We start from the raw sequence: 26,554 nt of genomic DNA, 5'->3' as shown, positions 1-26,554 counted from the left end.
GTAGAGAGGCTTCTTCTCATGCACAAAAGCAAAAGATACTCCTTTCGGCCAAGGGTCTGAGAATAAAGCATGAAATTGGATACAGATGCACAGAATGCTGGAGAAATTCAGCAAGTCTGACAGCATCTTTGGAGAGAGTTGTAGAGAGGCTTCTTCTCATGCACAAAAGCAAAAGATACTCCTTTCGGCCAAGGGTCTGAGAATAAAGCATGAAATTGGATACAGATGCACAGAATGCTGGAGAAATTCAGCAAGTCTGACAGCATCTTTGGAGAGAGGAGAAAGTGAGGACTACAGACGCTACAGAGTCAGACTCGAAAACGGTGGCGCTGGAAAAGTACAGCAGGTCAGGCAGCATCCGGGGAATGTCCTGATGAAGGGTTTATGCTCGAAACGTCAACTCCCCTGCTGTATTTCTTTCTCAACATCTGTGGAGAGAGAAAAATGAAGTTAACATTTCTAGTCCAGCATGACTTATTCAGAACTTCAGGAGTTCTATTGGACATTTGGTGTCTAATCCGACCCTTTCTCAGAACTTCAGAGGAAGACACAAACGTTAACTCTGTTTCTCACTCCGCATGAGCTGCCAGACCTGCTGAGTTTCTGCAGCGTATTGTGTGTCTGTTTCCGGCCACTGCAGTATTTTGTTTTTATGTGACAGAATTTGGTGACTGCTCATGGTCCAGTGTTTCCTATCAACAAAATCAAATTGCTGATCATTGCCAAGGGTGATGGAAGATCTTCAGCTTGAATTGAAAGTGGGCTGGATCTGAATCTTTGGAAAGAGTTCAGCTTTGCAGGATTTATACATTAGTCAGTGGTACTGATGTTTAACAGATCCCAGAAACTTCTGCTGAGAGAGGGAGTTGGGGGGAGTGTTCCTTACGTACGTCTGTAAAACAATGTGTCAGGAAAGGGGTGTTGGTACTGTCTTAGATAGAGGCCTCTTCAAAACCAGGTTTTCCAGCATTCATAGACTATAAACCTAAACTCCCTAAAAGCTTTGCTGAACTTCTTTCTAAAAAGTTACTTGACCTTCAGCAAACAGTAGGTGAACCATATTGTAAGTGTTGCGTTAATTTAAGATTAGATTCCCCTACAGTGTGGAAACAGGTCCTTCAGCCCAACAAGTCCACACCGACCCTCTGAAGAGTAACCCACCCAGACCCATTTCCCTCTGACTAATGCACCTAACACTATGGGCAATTTAGCATGGCCAATCCACCTGACCTGCACATCTTTGGACCGTGGAAGGAAACCCACGCAGACACTGGGAGAATGTGCAACGAAGAAATCATTTAAATGTCCAAACGGTTCCATATGATCCAGCTTTGTCACAGTGACCTCGAATACGAATGTGCATCCCCCAACAGCTGCACCACACAAAATGCGCGTAAAAATGTTTGTGTCAGAAGTATGGCAACGTCAACCCAGGGGAGCTGAGGCTGCCTTAAGATTTCCCTTTTAACCTCCAGTATTTAGTGCAGTTGTGTCTTGCCTGAAATGCTGGCACATCCCCACTAGATGGTGCTCAGGTCACTGCTCTCCCAGATGCAGTGAAAGGTTGCCCTGTCCAACCCAACCTCATGATAACAGGGAAACTCCTACCTTGAGACTAAACTGGAGTGTGAGATGCAGGGAATAATGTCTGTGTTCAACAAGACTGTTTGTTTTGTCTTATATTTCAATGTTTGCTCATTTAAAACCATTGCCAAGGTACGTTTGGTTTCTAATTTATGCATAACCTGTGTTTTTTTGATTTCTTGAATACTTGTCCTTATTGAGTTTAAGCATTAGACATCAGGGTAGTGGAGCATTAGTTTGTATGTGTGTCAGTATGTATACTGTGTCGATTTACTTCAGGTACTTTCACTTACAGTATCAGGCAGTATGAGTCACTGGGAAATAAAGCAATTCTGGCTATAATTGCAAGAACAGGACAGGCAAAGAAAGTTGGTAAATTGGTAGTTTTTTTTGTATTCATTGATGGGATAAGGGCATCACTGGCCAGGCCAGCATTTATTGCCCAGAGGGCATTTAAGGGTCAACTGCATTGCTGTGGGCCCAGACCTTGCCGGGTAAGGATGGCAGTTTCTTTCCTTGAAGGGCATTAGTGAACCAGGTGGGTTTTTTTATGACAATCAATTCATGTTTATTGTTAGACTGTTATTTCCAGATTTTTGATTGGTTTCAAACTCCACCAGCTGCCATGGCAGGATTTGAAACCAGGTCCCCAGACCATTACCTGGGGTTAATAGTTCAGTGATAATACCACTAGGCCATCACCTCTCCACTCTACAGGACTCTTCAATTTGATGCAAGCATCTCTAAATGAGTTACTTTAGTCATGCAGCCTGAATACTGAATCTTGCTGAATCCTGATCTCCCAGTTCCCCTCTCAATGCTCACTGACATGGGCACCCAAATGGCAACACCTGTATTTTAAAATGCCCTCCTTCGATCCTAAACCCCTCAATGGTTTTATGTTTTCTTGTCACCATCTGCCATTCCAGATTTATTTGTGGATACCTCTGGGCCACTCCAATTGTTTCACATCTCTGATTTCCGTTTCTCCATCCCATACTTTCAGCTGAATCGCTTCGTTTCTCTCTCCCCTTTTCGAAGCTCCTAAACCTCTTTCTTTTCCCCTTTATTAATTTGTTTCTTTATTCGATCAGGGTGTCACTGGCTAGGCAGGACTTATTGCCCATCTCTAATTGCCCAGAGGGCAGTTAAGAGTCAGCCATATTGCTGTGTGTCTGGAGTCACATGTAGGTCAGACCAGGTAAGGATGACAGTTTCCTTCCCTAAAGGGGGTTATTGAACCAGATGGGTTTTTCCAATACTTGATACTGGATTCATGGTCATCATTAGATTCTTAAATCCGGATATTAATTAAGTTTAAATTCCATCTTTTTGCCATGGTGGGATTCAAACCCAGGTGCCCAGAGCATTACTTGGGTCTCTGAATTAACAGTCCAGCAATAATACCACTAGGCCATCGCCTCCCTAATACTGACCAAGACGTTGATTTTTTTTATCCTAGTATCACCAATGTGGGGTAACAGCACGGGTTGTCTACACTATGAGACAGCAAGCTCTTACTAATCTCATGATGTTACCTGGCTCCTGACATTTCAACCGGTGGGAGATAGAAAATATCAGTCAATGATGGTGCTGCGGGAGGGAAAATAATGGGCCCTTCGGCCCAACAAGTCCACATCAACCCTCCGAAGAGTAACCCACCCGGACCCATTTCCCTCTGATTAATGCACCTAACACTATGGGCAATTTAGCATGGCCAACTCACCTAACCTGCACATATTTGGACTGTGGGAGGAAACCCACGCAGACACAGGGAGGATGTGCAAGCTCCACACAGACAGTCGTCCGAGGCTGGAATCGAACCTGGGGCCCAGTTGCTGTGAGGCAGCAGTGCAAACCACTGAGCCACTAATCAGAAGTAAATGCCAATTTGTATAGGCTTTGTTCCAAATAGAGCTGAGGCCGTTGTAGTAGTTTCCCTATCTCTGAGCTGGAAAGCTTACCTGTTCAAGTCCTACCTATTCCAAAGGAGGCAGGTTGATTAAAAATATCAACAGGAACCTGATGTGATCGAGTTGATAGATAGATGTGATTCACATCTGTACCACAAGAGGGGGCAGTTGTTCCGATGAAGTCACATAAACTTGACAATGCAAGTTGTCTGTGGAGATTGATGTCTTTTAAAAAGGATTATTTTGTCCAGTGCAAAATAGTGTGCAGAAAAATAATGCCCAAGTTCATCAAACTTGAGAGATGATTTGATTTTAAGGATAAAACAATATCAAATCTCCAGGTCATAACTTGCCAAATCAAAATGGCATTCTGATATACTTTTAAACTGGATGAATATTTTCACGTCATGAAGCATAGGAATAAATAAATTTGCAACTTTAAAGGAAAACTATAGTCAGTGTTTCCATGTCAGATTTCAACTCAGCTGATTTGATCTTGAGGCTGCCTGTGGGATCTTGCTGTGTAGCAACATGTCCTACTTCAGAATGGCTATGAGGTGCAATCATTCCTTTGTCCTCAGGAACAGCGCTGCTCTTTCTAAAAGGTAAAGAGAGGACCCTTCCATCTTGCAAAGCCCACCTGAACAGAACAGCAGCCAGGAAGATCTTGAGGGAGGCTATTTGTGGGGGGGAAAAGATTCAGATGTCCAATTATTAACTGAGACAGTTTACCTTCCTTTGAAAAAACGAACAGGAAATGACATCACCCACCTTCAGAAACGAAGACTTACAAATAGAGAGGCGGGACATACCACCAGCGCTTCACCAGAGGCTTTCACTGATGATGTTATCTAGTCATGATGACAAAACATCTGAAAACAAGCCTTCCAGCTCAGCGAGCTAACTTACATACTTATCACCAACCTGAGCTACAAATCTTCTCAAAAAGCACTAACTATTAATGTCCAAGAATTAAACAAAGCAAGTACAACTAACAATACCATATTTTGCAAAAATGTTCTTCAAGCCCCATTGTTCAATATTACCCACTTCACCCTTTATTACATAAACAAAGACTCCCAATGGATTGCAAACCCTTTAAGTGTGTTCAGTCACCCTCCTAAACCAAATACTTCCACTTTTTAAAACTTCAATCCCCAGACTAAAACGTATTCTTAAAATGAAGAAATCATCAAGTTAGACATTTGTGGTCAAACCAGTTAGTATTTAGACTTCAGCTCCAATGTTAAAGAGACACTGACCTATTTTGTTATCTTATTTATAAAAACCCATTTCAAGCTTTGATTGGGACATTATGCCTTTGATTGTTGTATTGAAGGCAGTGCGTTTATCAGCTCATGTAAGAGGATTAAAAGATCCTTCATTATTGTAAGGTCCCTTTAACATTCCAAATTCCTCTGCTTCATTGAAGTTATTTGATTTTTCATCCCCCCCAAGTTTATGCGGGGGATAACATCCATTTAGTAACAGCATAATGCAACTGACCAAACCTTTGCAGGGTGCGTGCTGTCTCCTATATTTGTTGAAGTTTATAGCAATTTGATGAGTGCAATAATACTTTCTGTCATGAAGGAAAATGTGATTCGGTAAGGTCATGAAAGTTTTCCTTTGTAGCACCACATTTTTGCTCAGAGTGGACATAGGATGAAATCATAAAATGGGCCAGAGAGTGTTAAAAAGTTGTTTGGGAAACTGCACACTGCTGGCGTCACACTGTGATCATTTAATTAACTGGGAGTAAGAGACCGAATGTTCATATGTCCCTTCCATACTGTACTAAAGCAACTAAATGGAAAGTTACTTCCCAGAGAAACATAGTTGGTATCGAGTCTCGCTTATTGTCTGTTTCTTGTGGAGACTTACAGCTCACTCTCAGTCTGACACCAGGCATAGTGCAGTGTGATTTACAACAAACTGTTCCTGAATTACTTTAGCAACCCTTTCAGAAGTTCCAAGTTTGGAAAGTCACTGCCCAGTAAGCTCTACCAAATAGACCCCAAGTTCATAGACAAAAACAGAAATTGCTGGAAAAGTTCAACAGGTCCGACAGCATCTGTGGAGAGAAATCAGAGTTAGCATTTCGGGTCTGGTGACCCTTCCTCAGAATTCCAGTTCCTAGTTCTGAGGAAGGCTCGCTCAACCTGAAATGTTAACTGCTTTCTCTCTCCACAGATGCTGCCAGACCCGCAGAATCTTTCCAGAAACTTCTTTACAGCATCAGCAGTTCTTCCAGTTTCCATTCCCAAATTGATAGACTGGTTACAGCTCAGGAGGAGACCTTCATTAGGTTGCTGGCTAAATCTGGAAAACAGCAGCAAAATACAGGAATAAGTGATTAACACGCCTTTAGGGGTAGTTATTGTTCGTGCAGACTCAATGGGCCAAAGGGCCTTTTCTACACTTTGTGAATCTATGACTCTAAATAACCGAAAGAATTGCATTTTCACAATCTCAGGCTATTGCAATGCACTGCACGTCCAAATTAAGTATTTATCAATGCAGCCCAGTGACTCAGTGGTTGGCACTTCGACCTCACAGCGTCAGGGACCCGAGTTTGATTCCACCCTCAGGCGACTATGTGGAGTACGCACATTCTCCGCATGTCTGCGTGGTTTTCTTCCCAGTGCTCCGGTTTCCTCCCACAGTCCAAGGATGTGCAGGTTAGGTGGATTGGCCATGCTAAGTTGTCCCAGAGTGTCCAGGGATGTGTAGGCTAAGTGGATTAACTATGGGAAATGCAGGGTTATAGGGTAGGGTGGGATACTTTTTGGAGGTGCGGTGTGGACTCAATGGGCTGAACCGCCTGCTTCTACACTGTAGGGGCTCTGTGTGCTTCAGTGCTGGAAACACAATGCCAGCCCTATAGGGACAAACATAGTGAAGTGGTAATGTCACTAAATCCAGAATACCAAATAACACTATCAGGGTCATGGGTGCAGATCTCACCATTGTAGTTGTTGGAATTTAATCTCAATTATATATTTTGGAATTAGGAGTTTTTCTTGGTCACAGTGACCAGGCAACCTTGGATGAGTATTGCAAAAACCCAACAGGTTGACTTTCGTGAAGAAAATTTTCTATCCTTACCTGGTCTGGCCTACATTTGACTCCTGACAGTGGTCGAGTCTTAAATGTCATAGGAAATGGTACAACAAGCCACTCAATGCAAGGGATGGATTAAAATGCTGATTTTGTCCACATGCCAGGAAAGGATAAAGTAAGTGTGTGCGCATGGCAACGTTCCTCCAAACAGCCATCAGGTCGTGACCAGACAATTCTGTTTTTATATGGTGCTGTTAGTTGAGATTACAAAAGGGAGAACTCCTCAGTATCTCTCATGTCCACCCAAGATGGGAGAAAGGTAATACACTCAGAGTAAAGTTCAGGCTTAACTTGTGTGCCCAGGTCACTGGGGCAAGATTTGAACCCTCAACCTTCCAAAACAAGAACACAGCTGGCAGGATGAGGGCAAGTTCTCCATAACGGGGTGCATTGGTGATTTAAGTGATGGAGTCAGAAATGGACTTATTCACTCAGTGACTCAATATTAGCTGTTTTAAACATTCCAAAGTTTGAGTTTGAGAGTCACAGTTTAACCAAAAAAAACAGGAGAGGTGGGGAGTGGTGAACACATGGATGATTATAAAGTAGTTTATTAAAAACCAATGGTTTCATAATGATGGTTATAAAGTTGATTATTAAAAACCAGCAGTTTAATAATGATGATTTTAATGCAGTTTATTAAATAGTGGCAGTTTAGTAATGAAGCATGGGCTAAATAGACTGGAAAAAGGTACAACTTTGTAACTGGTAATGGCAGCTTCCTGCTCTCCACCCAGAGTGTTAGGGGACTTTCCCCTCACTCAGTCTTCCTCATTCTTCTCTGGTCTTCCTCGCTCTGAGTAAACTAGCCAAATCCCTCACCTCCCCCCCTCCCCGCCCCCGACATTCCTGGGAGTTCCACACCAATCACTTGTCCCAGATGGATGAGGAGCTACCTTGCCCAGGCGCGCTGTCCACCTCAAGGCAAACTTGCAGCTTATTTGCACGTGACGCTATTGTTAGCTTTTGCCAGACACTTGTTGAGATTTCCCCCTGGCCATCCTCACCCACTGGCTGCCAAGAAGTGTTTTTTGGAACAAATGAGGAGGAGAGGGAACAGGAATTACCTGCTATCAAGTGAAACCATACAAAAATACTAGGAGAAAGTGAGGGCTGCAGATGCTGGAGATCAGAGCTGAAAAATGTGTTGCTGGAAAAGCGCAGCAGGTCAGGCAGCGTCCAAGGAGCAGGAACAGGATTCCTGAAGAAGGGCTTATGCCCGAAACGTCGATTCTCCTGTTCCTTTGATGCTGCCTGACCTGCTGCGCTTTTCCAGCAACACAATTATACAAAAATACTCCCAAAACCTACTTACAACCTACTTCCATGATAAGTGAAAGTAGCAGCAAATGGATTCTTTAACCTGATCCCTTGTAATCAGATCCAAGTCTGTGCCATTAGATACTTGTGTTCGAATAAGGTAACACTCCAAGTGAAGTTTCCCCTCCTTCCCTTTTCTTTTAATGCAAAGGTCAAATTCTGCCCTGGTAACTATTAAACCACATAATAAGGTGGGAATAAATGGTTTCGTTTTCTCATCGAACACAAAAGAAAAGGCCAAATCAAAGTTGTCACTGGCAGAGAACTGGGACCACATAGATATCAATGAGTTCTCATGACAATGGAACTAAAATGAGGTTCTGTATTTGTTCAGATAATCCAACACAGTCAAAGGTCGTAAGGAATAGGAACAGGAGTCGGCTGGTTTACCCCTCTGCCATTCAAGAGCAAACATTTTAGCATTGTTGCTAAGAAGCCATTGACGATGTTTGTTTTATTGTACCCTTCTTATGCTTTCCTTTCCACAAAACCCAATTAACAAAAGGGCGAATGGTATATCTACAATGCACACAGGTGATCTCATCTATTGACACTGCTGATTGAAGTTGTGAAAATGAGATTGAATATGATGCTACACCAGCCCTCTGTAATGACCCAAGAAAACCGAGTGCTTCAGTACTTGGTTCCATTGCAACAAATTGGCATCCTGGGTTGGGGTTACTATTTGGGCAGTGCTTGCTAAGTCTTGACTCCCACTCAAACCGTGGAGAGATGACTGGCTGGCTACAGGTGGCTTATGTTGCTTGTTACAAGCCAGCCGACTGCAGCAGTCCCGGTAATGCCTGAAGCTGACTGAAGGAGGCTGTTATACTCATGGCTATCCCCTGACCTGACAGCCAGGGACTGGGTCCTGGGATCAGACCTCTCGAACAAACCTGTCAGGACTGTAACAAAGCTTTCAGGTGCCTTTAGTGAGTCGCAATCCAGTGAGTTGTTGTGTGATCTTTAACTTTTCATAAAATCCGGTAAGGTTCAACACAGTATGAGGCTGTTTAGCCCATCATATATCTGCCAGTTCTAACACCACATCACAGCTGTCTTATTTTACCCATTCCTCTTCTCAATATACTTACCAAATGTCTTCTTGAACATGATGGATTTAGCTTTACTAGGTTAGTGCATTCCTTACATGTGTAACTTTTTGTCTACAAAATAATTGTCTACTGTTCAGCTTTAGTTTTAAGCCTAAATTTACACTTTTAAAAATCATTTAGAGGATGCAATGATCTTTTAAATCAAATAACCCCATTTAACCTTTTGTGTTGCAATGAAATTAATCATTAGTGTTTTAATGTCTCTCTATATTCTATCGACTTTGGAAGTCCAATATCGCCTCTTTTTCCATAATCTCTAATGACCTCCTGTATTAGGCCTAAGAATAATTACATTCCAAAGTGGCCACTTTCGTGTAAATGATTAATGTCCAGGTGTTTTACCATTCATTTTCTTTAATAGCTGCTAAATTGTGTTATCTTGCATTCAACACTAAGATAGAATCTGGACAGTGTGGAAGCAAGCTGTTCAGCCCATCAAGTCCATGATGACCCTCTAAAGAGCATCCCACCCAGATCCATCCCTGTAACCCTGTACACTATGGGCAATTTAGCATGGCTAAAGCACAACTTTGGACTGTGGGAGGAAACCAGAGCAACCAGAGGAAATGCAAGTAGACACATGGAGAATATAGGAACTCCACACAGCCACCCAAGGGTGGAATTGAACCTGGGTCCCCGGTGTTGTGAGGCAGCCATGCTAACTGCTGAGCCACCATGCCGTTCCTAAAGATTCCTGTAACTTTAATATAATGGCACCAGTTGTTTAAGAGGAGATGGTCCAACATAATGCTGCAAATTTCAGTAAAATTCCTAACCGCATGGAACGTACCGTTCAATAAAATTGAATTGATGTAGCCACTTGAGAGCAGAAACTCTAAATTCAATTAATTCAAATGCAATAGTTTCTCCATGATACAGCAGAATGGTTTTCAAATAAGAACAGTGTGTTAAATTGATGCTGGTAATCATTGCAGCAGTGCAAGGTAGCTCTCCAATGCTGCACTCAAATACCTATTCTTCACATGAATGCATTAACTGAGTCTTCACAGTCCACTTGTCCAACACCTTCTAATAAGGGATTCATGAAAAGTAATCAGAAATGGGACACTTGACTGTATTGTGTTTTGCTTCCTTAGACCGAGCACATTCCTTGTGCTATGCATTAGTATGCAGATCATTAATTAAATCTGGGACCTCCCCAGCATACACTAGTCAGTGCCAAGCCACGTAGTGCATTTACTGATGAAGAATTGCATAGGAGCAGGTATTCTTAAAGCTAAGCGCAGTCGCCTGAGGAATTGAGTTCAGTCTGGACAAATGGATAGGATCACAGTGCACGTATCTAATTGTCCTGTGCAAAGAGGAACAAAAGAGTGCGATTCCAAGGTCAAGAGGGTAGAAATCTATTAAAAAGAGACAGATTCATTGGACTCAATTTCCCATTCTGAAAATAGCTTTGATTTTTTTTAAGAAAATAACTGGTTTACGTGGCAAAATCTGCTGCAAAGCATGTAATGCTTTCACGATAAAAAAACCTTTAGGTTTTACGGTATCCTCCTCCTCATTTGCCAGTGCCAGTGTTCAAAAAGTGTTAACCAATTTGTCCCACTCTGCCCAGCAATTTATCCTTTCAAATACATATCCAATTCTCTTGAAATTTATTATTAAATTTGCTTCCGCAGACCATTCGGATAATAATAACTTGCTGTGTAGAAAATAATTCCCATCCTTTCCCCTCTGTCCCTTTTGCCAAATCATTGTAAATCTCTGTGTCCTCTGGTTACTGTCACTCCTGCAAGTGAAAGCAATTACTCCCTTTTTTTGCCCAGTCAGACTCCTTACAATTTCAAGCATATCTCGAACCTCCCCTCAACACAGTGGTTAGCGCTGCTGCCTCACAGCACCAGGGTCCTGGGTTCAATCCCAGACTTGGGTGACTGTCTGTGTGGAGTTTGTACATTCTCCCCGTGTCTGCGTGGGTTGCTCCGGTTTCTTCCCACAACCCAAAGATGTGCAGGTCAGATGAATTGGCCACGCTAAATTGCCCATACTGTTAGCTGCATTAGCCGGAGGCAAATGGGTCTGGGTGGGTTGCTGTTTGGAGGGTCGGTGTGGACCTGTTGGGCTGAAGGGCCTGTTTCCATACTGTAGGGAATCTAATCAAAAATTCTATGCTGCAGAAGAACAATCCCTGTTTCATCACTTTCTTCATATGAGTAAAGTACTCATCCCCATTAGCATCCAGAGGAATGTATTTTACACCTTCTCCAAGGTCCTGAAATCATAGAAACATAGATAATAGGAGGCCATTCAGCCCCTCATATCAGCTTCAATATTGAATATGGTCTTGGCTGATCATCCAACTCAGTATTCTGTTCCCACTTTCTCCTCAAAACCATTTGATTCCTTTAGAATTAAGAACTACATTCCTTAAAATGTATTAGCCAGAACTGGACACAACATTCCAAGTGAGGCTTAAGTGCTGAAGTAATTACTTGGAGATGTAAGATGTTGTGGCAATTAAGTAAAGCTCTGGTACAGTCCTGAGGGTCAGTCAAGTGTTGAACCCAATGATGTAATAATGCCCTTTGAGCACATTATTAGCTTGTTCTGTTGTGTAAGTTCTGTTGTTGCGCCCTGTTGAATGTCTTTTTTTGTTGTTGAAACAGTTTTGTACAACCAAGATAAAATGCTTTGTTAGCATAGAAAGAAAGACTAGAGAGAAAAGACATTTTAAAAAAAAAATACAAAGTCAAGATAACAGGATTGCTCTACATCTCCAAACATTTTTTCTTCTTTTACAACTAACCACAACCAAACCAGGCAGGGCCTAATCATAGCTCCAGATGACCACAAGTCATTCTCAAACTCTGTGATGTAACCTAGCAACTCTAACAGTCATGGGGGAGACATGTCCCGACCCGTAAGTTGCCCGTTTGCAGTGAAGGTGTCATTTGATGACGTCACGTGACAGACTGTCGCTGCGTTGCATGACGTGGGGTCACGTTTTTTATTTGCAGTTGTGACGTGCGTGAATATTATTGCCCATGGTACCGTTAGTAGTCGTTGTAAGTAAACCTGGAGTGCTGATTGGTCTACCTTGACCAGATCGTGACCTTTGACCTTTTTGCTGTTGTAGTGTGAGTTACGTGTTGTGGTGCCTTCTTACATGTGTAATATATTCTTGAGAAAAAAAATGGATATACAGTTGGCTTTATTCCTGCAATCTCCTTGCTATTTCACCACTGGTTATGAGTATCTATGTGAGCAAGTGATGCCTTTTTCATGTCTCCATTTTTAATGATTATCTACAAAAGTAGCAAAGAAATTCAGGGACCTTTTTCACTTGAGTCATAACAGAGTACCTGATGTTCATGCATTTCCAGTATTATCGCATATCATCCCATTACATCAAAATCCTTTTGAAAAAATGTGACACAAAATTGCCAGTATGCTTCTCTATCACAAAATCCCAGCACAATCCCATCGGATCATCAGAGCATTTTCGCTCCATTTCAAGTCAAAAGTGATGCTATTAAGTGAACAATATAAGTCACTAATATATGTATATATATAAAATTATCATTACTCAGGGTTTGGGATTTAAGCCATGCTAATATCCAATCATGTTTGATATGTCCCTGTACTTCCTGTTTCTGTAGTGTTTTTAACCAGGTTAAAATGGCGGAGTGGGAGACTTCAAAAAAAGTACTCACTGGGAGAAACGCATCTTGTCTGCTTCCATCCTGAGGTTCACTCAAACTTGGGCCTCAGGCAGTGTCAGCCTATTGTCACTGAGATAAGGACACCCATCAATTGGCCTGAGATGTTCCACACCAATTCCACAAACAAACAGTTGGGTGGAGGAGTAGGGCGGTGAGGAAGAAGAGGCCAGGAGGGATGGAGGGGCTCAGTGAGGAAGAGAGAATGGTCAAAGAGAAAGAAGGGGATTGAAATAACTCCGCTGATATCCCACCAGCAAGTCACCCTTTATTTACATATGGAGAGTCCTTGACACTGATCCAGCTCCCTCAAGTGAAAAGGATATCTGACCCTCCTGTTTATATAGAGTCATAGAGATGTACAGCATGGAGACAGACCCTTCGGTCCAACCCGTCCATGCCGACCAGATATCCCAACCCAATCTAGTCCCACCTGCCAGCATCCGGCCCATATCCCTCCAAACTTATCAGCCAGGGGCTCCCTGATTGAAAATTAACAGCACCAATCAGGGAATATATATTCTATGAGGTGTTATGGACCAGGCCAGATCCCCTCAAAACATTTCAATGAGGTAGCCCAGACCCTAACTTTGCTCATTGTTTTAAGCAGATCTAAGGTGGATATTCCAGGAGAAATGCTGCTGGTCAAACCACTTAGTTTCAAACAAAACAGCATTTATTTACAAGGTTACCAAATGAAACACAAACAAGAGAGACCAGAATATAGAATAACTTAACCTTTCCGCAAACCCAGCAAATTTTCCCAGCTTAATGATGCCGTAACAAATACTTGCAACACTTCAAATAAACACCCGTTTGGCACAAAAGGTAAAATCAAACACAGGGTCTTAAAGGAGAGAAGTCAGAGAGTGTCAGCCTGGACCTGTTTCTTTGGGTCCAGTAGCTTTTACAACAAGCCAAACCAGAGAAGAGCTGAGCTGGGAGAACTGACCACTCCCCTTTCAGTGTACAAGCAACATTTTTTAAAACATAAAAGCCTTTTGCCTGAGGCAGTGTCTGTTAGCTGTAATCAAATTGGCTCTAAGACCTATCAAAACCTGGACTTTTTGGAATCTGTCTTTTACAAGCTCACTGAAAAAAAAAGCCAAGGACAACATAACCTTGTTAAAGGACAGAGGTCTACTTGCCTGACCTCATTACATTCACAATATAGGCAATGGGAAAGGAGTGCAATTGAGATAGAGCAACAAGCAGCTGGAAAGGAACGTCAGGACTTATTTGCTTCCCTCGGGATTTACATTCAGTGGTAAAATATTTTTTAGCATAAAACCCATAAATCAGTTCAGATTCTTGAAGAATTAGCCTGCCTTTAGACCAGTCCCATCTCTTCCCGGAGTCCACATCCACACTATAAAAGACATCTGCTAAAGAAATTGTTACAGAGTTTAATGCGCAGAAATAAAACCCCTCAGGCACTAAAATGCTTCAATACTTAGAATTTTCATCCAAAAACCCTAAGACTGGCCCTCAATTCTGGCTCGTCTCTCCTTCCATTCAAAATTAAATTGAATAAAGCATGTCCATCCCCAACTTAGAAATTTACTTAATGTCCCTGCTCAAAACATTTAGCAGGATGTGAGGACTGCAGATGCTTCAGATCAGAGTCAATGGATGTGGTTCTGGAAACGCACAGCAGGTCAGACAGCATCGTACCCGAAACATTGATTCTCCTCCTGCTCAAAACGTTTGATTGTTTTTTATTCCTCTCCTAAATATTTCAATATATTTGATCTAAATTGATTTCTCCTGCAAGATCATGCTGTAACATAGCACAGAAATAAAGCTTCTGGTGGGATATAGTCATCAAAACTGTGCAGGAGAAAGTGAGGACTGCAGATGCTGGAGATCAGAGCTGAAAATGTGTTGCTGGAAAAGTGCAGCAGGTCAGGCAGCATCCAGGGAGCAGGAGAATCGACGTTTCTGAAGGAATTCCTGAAGAAGGGCTCATGCCCGAAATGTCAATTCTCCTGCTCCTTGGATCAAAACTGTGCAGTCAGGACTCTTGTGATACAATGGTAGGGTCCCTACCAGGAGACAGGTTCAGTACCCACCTACTCCAGACATGTGCAATAACGTCTCTGAACCAGTTGATCAGAAAAGATTAAAAAATTGTGAAGGTGGAAGAAAATGTTGCAATTTTCCTTTGCTTTAACTTAAGACCGTCTTCACAATTGCCCCTGGCACGCTACAAAACCTTGTGCAAAGCAATATTCCCACAATTGCATTCCCCCTTCAACCCGGGAGAGTCCATTAAGCTTAACATAAACTTCAACAAGAGTTGAAGAGTGCAAGGCGTGAGTGAGAGCGGCAGGGTTTAACAGGCCAAGGGTTGCATACTGCAAGGCAATTTTGTGTTACCTCATTTACTGTAGCTCATTGTAGCTCTGCGAAGATCGCAAAGCAAATGAAAAGGGTCCTCCGATGGATATTGGTGTTGCTGTGGGGTTGCCAGTCGTGATTGTGTTTCATTTCTGGTATCAGAAAAAGCTGCAGTGTTTGCGTTCAATGGAGACTAAAATGAGCATGATTGTTATTTCTATCCCAGCATGCATAAGTGCCAGCATATGAACCACTTAATTTGTTCTGTTTTGTTCATTTTAAATTTATCTTTGGTGAAAATTGTTAATTGAAGAAGCTTGGATGTCTCTGTAACCCTCAGGTACAGTGGATCCTTGAGATTGGATGAGTAGCTAAGCTGGTATTCAGTGGCAAAGCCAGACCGGTTGACATTTGAACATCCTATTCCTTCAGATTTTGTCATTCCATTTGCTACATGTGTAGCCCCATGTTAGAATTCACAATGGACAATCAATGCACATAACAAATATACTGAAGCATTCATATTCCCACCATCCCCACCACTCTCATGGCTTTAATTAGAAACATTCCGAACTGAATCCTAAGAGTGATATTCTGCACAAAGACAATGAAGTAGACACCCATTTAAGCTTTCTGTAACGTCAATCTAGTAAACATTGAGGAATGTGGCACCTTGTTTCCTTGCGCTTCAGGGATACCTAGTTTCTGTGAGCTAACTGGCACAGGACAGGAAGATCTGGCATTGGTCATTTGGCAAGATGACTCCTCTCAGCTGTGTTGGGAAATGGGCCCTTTAGTTGGCATCTGTGCCTTCAAACAGGCCATGTAGCAGAGTTGGAAGAGGGAATTAAAATTGATAAGGGCTGCTGCTTCTGAAGGCTAGGCAAAAGTGGGTACTGCAGATGCTGGCGATTAGAGTCAAGATTAGAGTGGTGCTGCAAAAGCACAGCATGTCAGGCAGCATCTGAGGAGCAGGAAAAAAAAATCAATGTTTCGGGCAAAAGCCCTTCATCAGGAATCTGAAAGCTGCCAGTTTGCCCCATTGGTATGTCAGTTGATGTCCACACACTTCCCAAAAGCAAATCAGCCAATGCCTCTCATTGTCACGAATCATATTGGAAGAATGTCACTTTTGGGAGAAGAAATGAAGGAATGGGGAAGGTAGATTTGTAGCTGGAATACATCGAGGTCAGCAGAGTCATGTGATAGATATCCACACCCATGAGGCTGTGTGGACTGTGTGCTGTTTGTGTGTTGTAATCTGTCCATTGTAATCACACAAAACTATTTATCAATCCAGCTGGGATGAAATAAATCATAGGGTTGATCACAGAGCTCACAGCAAGATTTGCTCTTTTGGTGGGATTTCTGGTCAGAATTTTCAAAACAATAGCACATTGTACAAGAATTTAGAAGGTAAAAGGGAAGGTGGAATTTAAAGAGTGATTAAATGTGTGGGTCTGTGCCAAAGGTGTGCAGTGCTTGGGATGGGGGGAGGGGACAGGCTCAGAGAGAATGGTATTCATCACATCAGTTTAGGAAAAATACTGAGAGTGTAATTGGGAAGGGGAACATGATAGATGCAGTAGGATACGAGATTTCTTCAATTGAAAACTGAATAGAAATAGCTATTTTCTGAACATGTACACTCTTGCATTTAAATGTCACCTTCATTATTCAACCATTCCACCATTAGATCTATGAATACAACAGTATTCCAGTCTTCACATTTTCATGATTCAATCCCTTACATTAAGCACCTTCTGTCGACTTTTTATTTCTTGAAAATCTGTTGCATCCCATTCAGATTACTTTTCTCAGACATCCTCTAGCGTACGGCAAAGGTCCTTCAGATATCACAAATGTAGCTCACCAGTTAGCACTCTGGCCATTAAGAATGTCATCACTCTTATAAACTTCATTCAAACAGGCAACCTGTTGGGCAGCTCCATTCTTAGTTATCTCTACTGCTTTAGGAGAGCTCCAAGTGTCAGCTCCCCCCTGTTTCCTGATTGCCGTACTTGATGGGAACACAATTACTTTAGCACTCACTTGATGGGAACACAGATACTTCATAACTCAGGTGAGGTCGTGTTTAAGGAAGCCCAGTTAGCTCAATAAGCTTTTCAGTGAATTATGAGACACAATTATTCGACGCCGGTTATGTTAGAGGTGGTCAGAAAGCATAAGGGGATGATTCCCTGAGCAGGGGGACAAGGGAAATGTTAAGGTCACGATGAAATGAGGCTCAGCTGTCCACTCATTGCCCTTTTGGCTGTCATTTTTCACCTAATCTATTCCTGGGGTCAACATAAATGTCCTACCTAAACTTGTGGACCTTGTTCCTGTGAATGCAGATTATTGTCATGAGTGAAACCAGTGATAAGACAGGGATGGTTGTCTGTCGGTTGTCTATCTGTGTTGAAACAATGCAAGTGCCACAGGAGTCAGTCACAGTCATTTTCAAAGGGATCAGCTACTGGCAGAGAAAATCAGGCAGTTAGGTGAATTTTGCTTTTCTTCCGAGGTTGAAGGTCATGTCAGGCACCAGTTGAAATTCCCAAAATCCGGTCCCAGCAGATGAGGCATCTTACTGGGGCTGCAGTTTGGTAAAGTGTCATAATAGGTCAAAATTGGCTTTGAGAACTGAAACGTTACACAGAAAGGAAATGCCATTCAGCCCATCTAATCTATTGCATCAGACTCTGTTCATGATGGAATTTTAAGCTACATTGAGTCATAGAGCCACACAGCACCGAAACAGACCCTTCAACCCAATACATGTATGCTGACCAAGTTTCAGAAACTGAACTAGTCCCATATCTCTCCAAACCTTACCATGTACCTGCCCAAATGTCTTTTAAATGTTGGAATTATACCCGCCTCTGCCACTTCCTCTGGCAGCTTGTTCCAGATACGCACGACCCTCTGTATGAAACAGTAGCCCCTCATGTCTCTTCTAAATCTTTTCTTTCTCACCTTTAACCTATGCCATCCAGTTTTGAACTCCCCTACTCTGGGGAAAAGAGCTTGGCTATCCACTCTATCTATGCTCCTCATGATTGTTTAATCCTCTCTGTAGTTGCCCCCAAGCCTTCTATGATCCAGGGAAAAGCATCCCGGCCTATCCAGTCTCTTCCCATAACTTGAAAATCAATTATCCCTTACTTCACAGAACACTGATTTTCATCCACAATTTCCATAATTATAAAGTAAATAAAGAAACACTGTAAATTTCTGTATTCCCCTTCTCAGTAACGTCTCAAAGGCCAGTTTGACCTCAAAACAACTCTTTCTGAGGAAATTTTTGTTTAAAAAAACCTTAACCCGTGGAGAGAGAAAAGGTTTCTCCATCTTTTATTTTCTTTAACTTTGTGAAACTTGTGAGTCATTCTATGCCCTAGCTACCTGAGTTTTAACAAAATTCTGAAATCGTTCTCAAGAACTTGAGGATTTCTGGTAGTCATTGAAAGGTTTAGTTACACATTAAACACCTTTTTGTCTTTAGTTTGTTTTGTTTACCTCTCAGAACTCTGCCAACAAAGAGTATGTTTTGCCACAAATCCATCGTGAACTCATTGTTTATCCCAATGCCCGGCTTGGTGTTTGAAGTATCCCATTCTTTTAGATTTTGCAGTCCTCTCATAGATCAAAGGAATTAGCTTGGAGTCACCTGTGATTATATTTAAATGCTCGCTATGAATCATGTATAGTCACAACATGACATCCTAACTCAATGGATTGAGTTGAGGAGTTGGGAGGTCATGTTACAGCTGTACAGGAACTTTCGTTAGGCTACTTTTGGAATATTGCATTCAATTCTGGTCCCCTGCTATAGCAAAGATGTTGTTAAACTTGAAAGGGTGCAGAAAAGATTTACAGGGATGTTGCTGGGGCTATTTTCCCTGGAGCATTAGAGATTGATGGGTGACCTTTTGAGGTTTATAAAATCATGAGGGGGCCGGGATAGGGGGACTTGCCGAAATCTTTTTCCAAAGGTAGGGGAGTCCAAAACTCGAGGACATGGGTTTAAGATGAGAGGGGAAAGATTTAAAAGGGACCTAAGGGGCAACTTTGTCACGCAGAGGGTGGTGCATGTATGGAACAAGCTGCCAGAAAAAGTAATAGAGGCTGTTACAATTACAGTATTTAAAAGGCATCAGAATGAATATGAATAGGAAGGGTTTAGGAGGCTATTGGCCAAGTGCTGGCAAATGGGAAGAGACTAATTTAGAATATCTCGCTGGCATGGATGAGGTGCATCAAAGGGTCTCTTTCCGTGCTGTACAATTCGATGACTCTATACAACATCTCAGTACCAACAAGGAAACTGATATACTGGAGTGACAGTATTTGTTCTTGATTTTGCTGTTGCCAGGGTCAAATAAAGGGATCTCCGTGTTGTGTCTGAGTTAGAAAGATTTGCTACATACACTGGGAGCAAGAGAAAAAGGGAAAAGTCCCATTTTTCTTTCACAGAAAGTCCTTCCATTTCTGACATTCACCAATCATTAATGAGGCATTTAACACTGTAGGGAGATGGTGAAAATTCATGATGGCACATTTAAAACATTCATTTTGGATAATTGTAGGGTCTGGCTTTGCCACTGAATTGTTTGATATTGCCAGTTACTGTTTTCCTGTTTTATTAATTCACCGTATTTCTCTTTTCTGTCCATCTCTCTTTCTCTGTCTCTCTCTCTCTCTTTCTCTCTCAGGATGGAAGCATCACCGCATTCAGTGATTCTTTGTCACAATTACAGTCTGAAAACTATGACTCTTTTATTTTGCTCTGTATCACTGTGGAAGACGACAGATTAGATTTCAAAAGGGGGAGACACTTCAGGAGCAACTGGGGGGGAGGGGGGAGGGGGGTGGGGGGGGGAAACCAAAAATGGATGAAAGTTGGATGGAAACAAAAAAAAACAAAAACACAAAAAAAAGACGACAAAAAAAATCATATTCGCACTGGAACTATGATGAGGACGTTGTGACACACCACGACTGAATTAATCCACAAGTACTGAATAACTGTTTTTCAGAGGATTAAATGGTAAATACTGACTTTTAAGAAAAAAAAACCAAAGCCAGCTGGAAGAGTTTGTGTGCCTACAGCCAACACAACACATCCTTGCTTCTGAAACTGGAAGAATATTACGGAATAAAGGGACATTTCGAAAGCTGGCACAGGGATATAAAAGTTCTACTACTGTAAAGTCATATCATTCCTTAGATGATTAGGGACCAAAGGACCAAACTTTTTTTAAATCTTATCTTATAGTTGTAAGTAAAAACAAAAAAGATCATAACATTTCATGGTGATTTAGGGAAAAATACTTGCATACAAGAAACGGCTTCATAGGATTTAAGAGTCATTTTAGAAACACTTAAGTAATTTGGGAGGCACTCAGACAGTGGAGAGACAATCGATTCTGCAAATATATGGGAGCGGAACATTCATTTTATATTACTGAAGAGCTGGCTCATGAGCTATGTCCTTATATACAGTAGCTGATGAGATATTGAAACTATCACCATTAAAGCACTAGCGGTTACTTGTAACATATAGAAACGCTGCTGTTGCTGTTCCCAGGTATTTATTTCAAACTATAAATACTAAATCTATTCATATTAAATCAGCCGAATGTTGACTGACATTTCGTTTCTCAGGCAATGAAGTGATTGTGTTGCTCTGGAGTTATATGACCTTGTTACCACTGTTGCTAGGACCAAACTTGAGGTGATGTTCTCGCACACCATAAAAGGTACAAGAGTGAACTTGTCTTTTACAGCACCATCCATTGTTAAGGTGCCCTTAGCACATAACCGAAGGGTAACAAAAGTGGAACTGTTGGCTTCGGTGATCGGTTTGAGGAGGGTGAAGTTTCAGCTTGTATAATTAAGTTAGCAATTCTCCCTGTATTGCTCATTTCTTTTGCCTGCTTTAAGATAATAGCTAACCAGCAATGATGAATGAAGTAATTCTGTGCTTTGCATGCATTGCCAATGAGTCCTGGCATATTGGTACAGTTCCCCAAACATGGCTTGACAGTACAATTCAGTCTACTCTCCAGCATTTGGTAAGTGTCTCCCAAGATGTACACCTCATGATGGGCTGTAGATGGCTGTACACTTCTCCCTGATTCATATCCATTGCCCTGACACTCCACTTATCAAATTGGTGATCATACTGCGTATTACATCTTAAATAGGACAGATATATCTTTAAATATTTAAAAAATCTCAAGACAAATTGTTGAACTAGTTGAATTAGCCGACTTCAACATTTATACCATTTCTATTATCTTTATTTAATCAGGAAGGATAAAATTGAGGCCCCTACAAAGTTCGGGATAAAGAGCAACTCAGATAATTGCTGTTCCTTTTTTGATCTTAAGCTGAGAAATTCTATTCTTATTTCTTTCATGGGATGTGGCTTTGCTGACCTGACCAACATTTATCTCTTGATTCCCTTTGGAAGAGTAGTGGCAAGAGTAGGGTGAGAGAGGAAAGATTTAAAAGGGTCCTAAGGGGTAACTTTTTCACACAGAGGGTGATGTGTGTATGGAATGAGCTGCCAGAGAAAGTGCTGGAGGCTTGTACAATTACAGCATTTGTAAGGCATCTGGATGGGTATATGAATAAGAAAGGTTTAGAGGGATATGGGGCATGTGCTGGCAAATGGGACTAGATTAATTTAGGATATCTGGTCGGCTTAGATGAGTTGGACTAAAGAGTCTGTTTCCATGCTGGACAGCTCTATGACTCTATGACCTGCTTGAGCTGCTGCCGTATGTAAGGTAATGGAGTGGCCTTTCATCACGTACATAAATGTTTCAAAATAAGGTCTCTACATAGGGACAAATCAGATACCAACACTTTGAGTCATAGAGTCAGAGAGGTATAGATCCTTCGGTCCAATTCATCCATGCTGACCAGGCATCCCAACCCAATCTAGTCCCATGTTCCACAATTCACTACACTTAGCTGCAGACACTTTGAGGCAAGCGTGTACAGAGTGCACACATGCTCGGATCAGTTTCAGTGCTTACCTTTCCATTTTGTTTCCTTTGTTCGTTCAGGGAATGTGGGCATTGCTGGCTAAGTGCACAGGGAAATTTTGCATCCTGCAGCATATCTGCTAAGGGTATCAAATTCACCCACAACGCCCTTCCAAGATCCAACGTCATTCAGCATGGAAACAGATCCTTCAGCCCAACCCATCCATGGAGAGCAGGTTTCCTAAACTGAATGAGTCCAGTTTTCCTTCATTTGCCCCGTAACCCTCTAAACCTCTCCTATTCATTTACCTGTCCAAATAACTTTGCAATGTTGTAATTGTACCAGCCTCTACCACCTCCTCTAGCAGCTTGTACCATACATGCACCACCCTCTGTGTGAAACAATTGGCTCTCAGGTCCGTTTTAAATCTGTCTTCTCTCACCTTAAACATATGCCCTCTAGTTTTGGACTCCCCTAACCCAGGGAAAAGGCCTTGGTGATTCAGATTAGCAGATTATAATGAACTGATATTCTGATGTCTTATTATCATGTCTGTTTGGAAACATTTCAGTGGAATGGACAAAGCAATCCCTTATTGTCCATGATTGTATCCATGTTTGAACATGGTCAGCACTGTTCATCTCATTATTAATGGCTCCAGCATCACCACGTAGATGCTCTTCCCTTTTAACAAGACAGAAAGTCACTCCCAACAAAGTTAGTCAATGACTAGAAAAATGCACCAATTATCAAGGCAGTAAATCTGCAGATGCTGGGATCCAAATTAGACAAGCAGGAGGCTGGAGGAACGCAGCAAGTCCAGGCAGCATCTGGAGGTGGAGAAGTTGATGTTTCGGGTGTAACCCTTCTTCAGGCTTGCTGCAGTATCAGTTTAATTTCCCTGATCAAACCCTCCCTTGCCTGACAACAATGCTTAAACATAACAAATAGGTGAACATCTAATAATACAGATAAGTAATTTCAGTACACTTACGCAATATAGATCCATGGTATCAAAAATCAAAATTAATTTTTAAATCCTTGTCTTGCTTCAGTTTTTTTCTAATTTATGAGAAAGGACATCCAACTCTGGCAAGTTAAAAGTGCCATTGTTAGAGAAATTTATGGATTACAAAGTTAAATATTCTTATATACAAACAGCAAATTGTCTAATTGTATTACCACCTTGTGCCTCAAGGCATTTACTTTTTGTGCCATTTTGTAAGTTTTTTTCTTGTGCCAAGTGAAAGAAGGGGAATGTAGTTCTTCCCAGCTTGGGACATGAACACATGTTGTTTGTTAACTTAGAAACGCCCCTAAGGTTAATGTTCACCTTTTACTGAGGAGTACAATTCAAATTCAATTGGACATATCTATCATTAGCCACCTATGCTATTCTTGGCATATTATTGGTGTAGGTAAGTACCAATAAGATGCTCCATGAGCAAAGCCCCTTTAAATATGTTGGGTTTTGATGTTGCATTATGATTTACACAGAACTCACCTTTCATTAGGTCCCACTTGGAGAATCACTGGAGAAACTCAGCAGGTCTGGCAACATTCGTGAAAGAAGAAGGGACCTGATACGTCAATTTGGATTGCTCTCCAAGGATGCTGCCAGACCTGCTGAGCTTTTCCAGCACTTTCTGTTTTGGTTTCTGATGTTCCAGAGTTATTCAATCACCACTAACATTAAAATAGGAAATACAAGACAAAAGAACTGCAGATATTGGAAATATTAAAATAGGAAGCCTTGAAGAGTTCACACACCCCATTTATTTATGCAACAAAGGAAAACCATTCCTTCTTAATTGATTTAAGGCAGCAGTTGTCTTTGGATTGAAACCATTTCGCACATTACTTGCTGTGAGATTGTGACGTAGCCCTGGGTAACCCAAGCCTTGCTGAAGAGCATTAACTACCTTCTTACATTATTGCCAACTGAAAGTAGTGGTCAATTGAGAAGGACCAACTGGTCCATTAAGTCTGTTCCACACTCATGATGGTCAGAAAACCCTACCTAGCCTCCCCACCAATCCCCAAAGTCTCAAACTGCCATGGTGGGACCTGAAATCAGGTTCTGTGGATTACCAGTAACAGATCAACTAGACGATATAATGTATCAAAACGCACTAACAAAATTACGGGCCTTCTAATTGTAATATAGAAGTTCTGATTGAACGCTCAGCAGTGTCCTTTCTTCTGAGCCAGAAGTTCTGGATTCAAGGTCTACTCCAGGACTCAATGTTCAAGGAGGGTGTGATAATAACACAACCTGATCCTTCCAACATATCATTGGTAGCCGATAAGAGAGGGTCATCCTCATTCCTGGTCATCCATGTGATGGAAAGAACTATGGAGTTTTACCAGAGCTCTGGCACTACAGTGTGCATGTTATCATATGATCTGAACTCGGAGTGAACTATGACACAATGTCATCAATGTTAACACGACAAAATGCAAGACTGGTTTGATCATATCATCAATTCAAGCTTCCCTGACTTTTAATACTAATGAATTGATACATTGCCTGAGAAACAAATGATTTACATTGTAGGACCTTATTTTAATCATTTTTCTATTCTGAAGAGAGACAGTAAACAGCAGTAACATGTAAAAAGAAGTCAGCAATTAACAAAGAGGAATAACATATCTTACATTACCACAGATTATTGTAAATGCCTTTGCTTCTGCTCAGCACAGACTTTACATTCATGAAAGTCAGCCAGGATAAAAGGTGATCTCACTCGCATTAAGCCAGCGGTAAAGAAAATGCATAACAGATAAGAGCTTTTAATTAATGAATTCCTCTAATTACAGGTACTGCAAACTAGCTACTGAGATCTTGCTGCACTTGTATATATACGAAAGCATATTTTTTTCCTTTCTTTAACAATGGTTTTCTTTATAATTCACAGAAAAAAAACAAAGAATTTAAGATTTTCAGTGTTTTACCATGAGGAATAATATTAAATGAAATGAAAAAAAAAAGTCCAGGCCACCGCGGATATTTGTATGGTCTGTCTATTTAAGATCCAATATTTAAATAATTTATTATTTGCTATTTATGATCAGGTTTAAAGTATTCTGGGTGTAATTTGTTATCATTGTTGCTTCTTGAATTTTAATAATTTAATTGTCACAACTGCTGGTATTTATTTTTTGGGGGGGAATGGCGAGATTTTCTCTACTCCCCCCATCCTCCCTCCCTATTTTCTTTCTTGCCAGAGATGTAATTTAAATTAGAGATTGTATACACAAGCAGAACATGCCCTGTAATTCTGACAATTCAATGTAGTGTAAAAATGCAGTAGTTCTGTAGTTAATGCTATTCTGCTTCGACTGAAATAAAGCACAGTCCAGTGGAAAGCTTCACTTCTGTGTTGTGTTTCATTATTCAAAGATGTAATAAAAGGTCTTTGTCAGTCAATACATGCTGATTGACCACCCTGAAGATTAAGAAAAACTGAAAGAACTGTGGATGCTGTCAATTGGAAACGAAAACAAAAATTTCTTCGGGTCTGGCAGCATCTGTGAAGAGAAATCAGAGTTCATTGTGTGACCCTTGCTCATAACTTTCCTGAAGATTAAGATATTAACTGTGCATTTCAGTGTATTCCTAGAATCTCTACAGTGTGGAAGCGGGCAGTTTGGCCTATTGAGTCCGCACCTACTCGCCGAAGAGCATCCCACCCAGATCCATTCGCCTAACCATATCCCTGTTGTCCTGCATTTCCCACAGCTAACCCACCTAGCCTGCACATCCCTGGACACTGTCAGCAACTGAGCATGGTCAGTCCACCCGACCTGCACCTCTTTGGACTGAGAGAGGAAACCAGAGAACCAAAGGAAACCCACGCAGACACAGGGAGAATGTGCAAACTCCACACAGGTAGTCGCCTGAGGGTGGAATCAAACATGGGTCCCTGGTGCTATGAGGTAGTAGTGCTAACCATATTAGACCAACATGGAAGCAAACCATCCAAGTGTAAGAGCTCTTTAAGATCTCTGCTTCTCCTTCAATTGTGGCCCTTTGCTTATCCCCTATTGTAAGCACATCACCACTCATGGTCATAGCATGGGCTACTTGGGCCCTATGCAACACTGTTCATTACACATTGTCAGTTTGAAAAAGATCCATTTATGTCTACCCTTTGTTTTCTCTTAACCAACAAATTTACTCTCTGTTGTAAAATGCTGTATCCTTCAATATAAAGTTTTATTAGTCGCCATAACACAGGAAGAGGCCATTCAGCCCCTCAAATCTGTTTTGCCATTCATTGAGATCTGTGGCCTAACTCCGTATACCTTCCATTTGCCCATATCCTTTAAAACAAAAAGTAAAATCAGAAAATTATCTGTCTCAGGTTTAAAGTTAATAACTGATCTAGGATCTGTTGCCATTTGTGGACAAGATTCCAAACATCTACCACCCTCTTTGTGTGTAGAAGTGCATCCTAACATTTTTCCTGAA

At 41.4% G+C, this 26,554-nt stretch overlaps 1 protein-coding gene across 11 annotated transcripts in view; it reads left to right on the top strand.

The window, feature by feature from the left end:
• celf6 (CUGBP Elav-like family member 6) overlaps positions 1 to 21,546 on the top strand; it is an 859,092-nt gene extending 837,546 nt beyond the window's left edge. For 10 of the 11 annotated variants that reach the window (XM_043680229.1, XM_043680223.1, XM_043680222.1 and 7 more), the window contains one exon: positions 19,797 to 21,546. In XM_043680229.1, the coding sequence (XP_043536164.1) occupies positions 19,797 to 19,822 (26 nt within the window). In that variant the 3' untranslated portion in view covers positions 19,823 to 21,546. Of the gene's footprint in view, positions 1 to 11,839; positions 11,940 to 19,796 lie in introns of all 11 variants that reach the window. The other variant, XR_006309810.1, reaches the window with a different exon arrangement.
• The last annotated feature ends 5,008 nt before the right edge of the window (positions 21,547 to 26,554 follow it).

This window comes from Chiloscyllium plagiosum, chromosome 40, assembly GCF_004010195.1.
Source record: "Chiloscyllium plagiosum isolate BGI_BamShark_2017 chromosome 40, ASM401019v2, whole genome shotgun sequence".
Lineage (NCBI taxonomy): Eukaryota > Metazoa > Chordata > Chondrichthyes > Orectolobiformes > Hemiscylliidae > Chiloscyllium > Chiloscyllium plagiosum.
Note: the sequence above shows the minus strand (reverse complement) of the source record. Positions and strands in the feature narration are given on the sequence as shown.